This window comes from Anomaloglossus baeobatrachus, chromosome 8 (assembly GCF_048569485.1).
Source record: "Anomaloglossus baeobatrachus isolate aAnoBae1 chromosome 8, aAnoBae1.hap1, whole genome shotgun sequence".
Taxonomy (NCBI): Eukaryota; Metazoa; Chordata; class Amphibia; order Anura; family Aromobatidae; genus Anomaloglossus; species Anomaloglossus baeobatrachus.
In genome coordinates, this window is record NC_134360.1 from 195,435,469 (window position 1) to 195,440,971 (window position 5,503).

The window sequence follows — 5,503 nt, forward strand, 5'->3', positions numbered from 1 at the left end:
TGGATTTTCCGCATCTAATAGAAGTTGTCATGTGGAGTTCTGCTCTATACTTACTAGTCCAGTCCTGGGGAGTCCAGCCTCTATTCACATTACATAGTCTGGCAGGCAACCTGATGCTCCTTAGTTGCTCAGCCAGAATCGGGCATCGACTGTTTTGTGCACTCCAGTCCTCGTTTAGCAGGAGTTAATTTCTTCTGGCTGGAGAATTGTTGCTGGGGTCACAGGTTGCAGACATCCTATCACAGACGCCTTCCTCTTTTAAAACATGGTGGAACCTAGCCTCATATGCCGAATATAGCTCTAGCTATGCTTCAGCGTTTTCGGTCTATGTGCGTGGTGACCCAGTTGTTGGTGAACAGTTGTATGCTATTTGGTGTGCTGTGGAAATGTCCTTGTTGTTTTTTTATTATTCCCTGTACTTTATTTCTCACTGAGCACATATTGTCTCTACCCCTGTGTGTGCCTTGGTTTTCCCTGTCTGTCTGTATTTGTGGGATTGTTTATTGCTGTCCCAGCCCTCTTCGAGGGGTGGAGGAGAGGGGATGTTAGATCAGTGCTGCTCAGGAGTTAGGGCTACGCTGGCGGTCCAGGCCTGGCAACCATCAAGCCTATCTAGGGAGTAATGGACAGTTTAGGGCCCCTAGTCTGAGGGCTATTCTAGGTGCCTTTAATCCTGGTTACTGTGATATACCCGTGACAGAAGTCTAGGGGGGAAATTTGCACAGTGTACCCGAAAGAAAATATTGACACGCTGCTGATTCACCGCAGGTCAATTTATGTAGCGTAAAAAAGAAGCGGAGTCGGCATGAGATTTCTATAAATCCCATCCACATTGTTTGAAGTGTAAGACGCTGCATTTTTGACCCAGCAAAAATGCATGCAGTCAAAAACTCATTGTGGAAACGTAGCTTAAAGAAAACCACAGACTGTAAGTGTTCTTGCATTTTTGTTGAAGTTTTGTACATACGTGTTTGTTGCCTTTTCAATTTGTGTAGCAAATTAGTAGAAAAAAAAAATATAGAAAGCAGACTACAATGTATACAGTGTGTCCACCCATATCCTGTCCACCGCCATAAACTTGAGAATGGCGGCAGCTATAGGCATAAAAGTGGTGTCTAGGTATAGTAAAGTAGCCATGCGCTACGCAATGAAACCACCTATAGCGCCAACTGGTGGAAAACAACGGAGTTAGCATTTTTATCTCAAAAACGGAACGAGATAGAGGAAAAAAAGTGAATTACAAAGTTGTAGAGCATCATCAATTCAATACGAATCGACACCTTGCATACAGAAATGCTATGATATGAAACCCATGACCCCCCAAAAACAGTGAATGCTGGTCACGCATATGGCGCTCATTTAACTTTGATGCTCAAAGTGGCCACTGTCAGCTGCAATGCACATCTGGACTCTGGACAGCATACTGTATCTTGCTGCACGTTGTGCAATATGGTAGGTGACACGTTTGCACAAGCATCTGTGATACATCGTCGTAGGTCCTGCAATGTTGGTGGAGGGGTCACATACACCTGCTGTTTGATGTGACCTCACAGAAAGAAGTCCAATGGGGTCAGGTCAGGTGAGCGTGGAGGCCACTCCATGCAGCCACCATACCCAATGACTTGTAGGAAGGTCTCCATGAGGTATCGCTTCACGTTCGCAGCCTTGTGAGTTTCACACATTCTAATCATAGCATTTCTGTATGCAAGGTGTCGATTCGTGTTGAATTGATGATGCCCTACAACTTTGTATTTCACTTTTTTCTCTATCTTGTTCCTTTTTCGAGATAAAAATGCTAACTGTTGTTTCCCACCAGGTGGCGCTATAGGTGGTTTCATTGCGTAGCGCATGGCTACTTTACTATACCTAAACACTACTTCTATGCCTATAGCTGCCGCCGTTCTCAAGTTAATGGCGGTGGACAGGATATGGCTGGACACACTGTATAGTGTGCCTTATAGTATAAAAATATAACTCTAACCAATTCATGACCAGGCACATTGAACTTTTTTTTTTTTTCTTCAAATGTGCATTTGTAACAGCTGTAAAAAAAATTATCTCACTGTTATTCATATAATTTTTGCCTTTTTATCATGATACATTTCCATTTTTTGTCTTTTTTTTATTTATCTTAGTATCTGAAAAAAAGAATTTTTGCTCTACATAATGATGGCCAAGGCTATAAGAAGATTGGCAGCAGCCTGACACTGAGCTGCAGCCCAGTGGCCAACACCATACAGCGGTATAACAAGACAGGTTCTACTCAGAACAGGCCTCACCATGGTCGACTAAAGAAATTGAGAGTACGTGCTCAGTGTCTTATCCAGAGGTTGTCTTTTCAAAATAGACGCATGAGTGTTGCCAGCATTGCTGCAGAAGTTATAGAGGTGGGGGGGGTCAGCCTGTCACTGCTCAGACCATACTTCACACACTGCATGAAACTGGTCTGCATGGCTGTCTTCTCAGAAGGAAGCCTCTTGTAAAGATGATGCACAAGAAAGCTCACAAGCAGTTTGCTGAAGACAAGCAGACTAAGGACATGGATTACTGGAACCATGTCCTGTGGTTTGATGAGACCAAGATAAACTTATTTGGTTCAGATGGCGTCAAGCATGTGTGATGCCACCTAGGTGAAGAGGACAAATGCAAATGTGTCTTGCCTACAGTCAAGCATGGTGGTGGTAGTGTCATGTTCTGGGGCTGCATGAGTGCTGCCGGCTGTGGTGAGGTACAGTTCATAGAGGGATCCATGAATGCAAACATTATTCCCTCCCTTTGGAAACTGGGTCACAACACTTCTCCAAGATGATCACTGCTTTGCTAAATAAACTGAGGGTTTATTTACTGGACTGGCCAAGCATCTCCAGCCTTAAACCCTATTGCGCATCTGTGGGGCCTCCTCAAACAGAAGGTGGAGGAGCACAAGGTCTCTAATGTGCCGTCCCCGCGACAGCCGTCGGGCTGCTCGGATCCTGATCCGCAGTGGCTCGAGGGGTCTCCGGACCTGAGGCGGGGTCGCGCGTCCGCTCGAAATAAAAAGGAGGGAAAAGAAAGGTATTTCCAAAAGAGGGTGGATCGGATAATGTTCGTGATGCTACCCACAGGTTGTGGTAAGAGTGGGATACCACCGCTGCTGCGTTTGGGGTGGAGCGCCCGGAAGCGATGGAATGGCAGCTTGTGATGTTAACCCTTCCATGGGCAGGGGAAAGGTGTCCCGGGGTTCGGTGATGGTAGTGTGGAGACCCATTGGAGGCAAAGGGGCACAACGTACTCACACAATCCAAAGATGCTGACACTGACACCGGGTAAACCAAAGTCTTGAACGCCCTGCAGCTTTAGTTCGAACAAGCTGGGTCCGTGCCCTTTTGTCGTTGCTGGTTGGTCTGAAACCTTGTCCCTTGGCACTGTGTTTACACTTGGTGGATCCCTTTTGCCTAAAACTACTCGGGTCCCGCTCACCTGCGTGGCTAGCAGAGTGAGCCTGCTCTCAGGGTTCACTCATGGGATTTTCTGGATGGTTTTGGGAAGTTATATCCCTCTCGGTGCGATAGTACCTCGATTCTGGAGCGGGTTGAGAGCGGTTCATGAAGATTCCGTCCTCGTCCGGTGAATTACTGGGCTGCATAAAGCTACTTACCAGCCTAGAATCCGCGTACCCCGTCGTTCCCTGGATCCTGCCCGGTTGTAGCACAAGGCCGCCGAACTGCCCTCCGTGGCAGTATCATGCCCCTTGCCACTACCCCCTGCAACCGGGGTTCCAGCTCCTTCCAGGCCAGACCAACGTCCGGCACCTGGGACGGGTACAGTAGCCCAGCTCCGCAGCGTGACCTTTTCCTCTCACTGCTCACTGACACTCTCTGACTACAACTGACACTTCTGGCCCTCCGTCTACCATCCCTCCATCTGGGCGGCCCTATTCTCCTCAGGCTACCCAATGGGTGTTTGGTGGGTGTGGTGCAGAGTGTGCCTCAGGATTTGTGTATACCTGTTCTTAGCAACACCAAAGGGACAAGACCCGCAACCAAGGAGGAGCGGTTACCATGCAGAAGGGCAGATTGCACGGCAACCTTGTGATGACCTGATAGGCCAGTGCGTCACATCTAACATCCACCAGCTCCATGAAGAGGATTCCAGTGGCTCCTGTAAAGCTCTAGTGACCTCCATCCCCAAGAGATTTAAGGCAGTGCTTGAAAATATTGGCAGCCACGCAAAATGTTGTCACTTTGGGCACAATTTGGCCATTTTCACTTAGGGGTTTACTCACTTTTGTAGCCAGCGGTTTAGCCGTTAATGGCTATGTGCTGAGTTACTTAAAAGGCACCAAATTTACACTGTTATACAGTCTGCACACTGACTACTGTACATTGTATCAATGAGTCAGATCTTCAGTGCTGTCCCATGAAAAGATATAATATAATATTTACAAAAATGTCAGGGGGTGTACTCACTTTTGAGATCTGCTGTACATATAAGACATATCCAAAGGAATAATAATAAATATATGATCGCTGGGGTATGACTGCTGAGACCCCCTCCGATCCAGTGTGAATATAGAGTACAATATGAAATGGCCTCATCCTTGCCTAGTGGAAGCCCACATAGTAGTGATGGGCAGTCCGGCTCTTTTTGGTGATCCGGTTCCTATGGCTCCGCTCACCAAAAAGAGCCGGATCTTTCAGATCGTTCACGGCTCCTTATTAAATATGTGTTCACTCCAGGTGAACACATATTTAAGATTATAGGAACGCCGCCAAAGCCCCGCCTACCCACGGTTAAACCCCGCCTACTTACAAGCGGCCAATTAGATTGCTGAGTAGGCGGAGTTTAGCCGAGGGTGGGCGGGGTTTTGGCTGCGAAAAGAGCCGTTTAGAGATTTGAGTGGCTCACACTGGTGATCCGGCTCCTGTCGTTCACAGCAGGGAGCCGGATCTTTGTGTCGGATCGTTCGCGACCGACACATCACTACCACATAGCAGTATATTGACATTTACTATAAGGAGCCATATGGCACCGTGTGCTGCTCTGCCCAGGATTTTAATAGGCTAAAATATTTATTTCATTGCTGCCTTGTGCTTGAAGTGAGTCGAAATGCTAAGGTTTCTATGTGATTAAGGTGTCTCTATGAACATGTAATGAGGCTTCACCTTCTTTACTGATCAGCTCAACCATTCAGGAATGCAAAGCGGGATCATATGACAAAGCTCAGATCCTTCCCAAATCCTACGGATTTCACATTTTACAAGGAGGACGTCACATGATTCTCTTTGAAAGGAACGTGATCGCCATATACTCAAGATTTAAGCATGTGTCATACGCTATATTTACTGTCCATGCACAATGTCCATATTCTATTTGTATGTATCACCTTACCACCTAAACTAGAATAACTGATGTAGCCACATCCAAACAATATAGGGTTACCAAAATACATAGGCAATGTGCACTGACATGTCAAATGCAGAATCCCAGCCACATTCAGGCTAGATGGGTGCGGACTCTCAAT

At 46.7% G+C, this 5,503-nt stretch overlaps 1 protein-coding gene across 1 annotated transcript in view; it reads right to left on the minus strand.

Annotated features, from left to right (window-relative positions):
* The window catches only part of GCLM (glutamate-cysteine ligase modifier subunit), a 16,233-nt gene extending 11,064 nt beyond the window's left edge, over positions 1-5,169 (minus strand). The window contains exon 1 of the mRNA XM_075322131.1: positions 5,145-5,169. Within this exon, the coding sequence (XP_075178246.1) occupies positions 5,145-5,169 (25 nt within the window). The remainder of the gene's footprint in view (positions 1-5,144) is intronic.
* Positions 5,170-5,503: the final 334 nt, after the last annotated feature.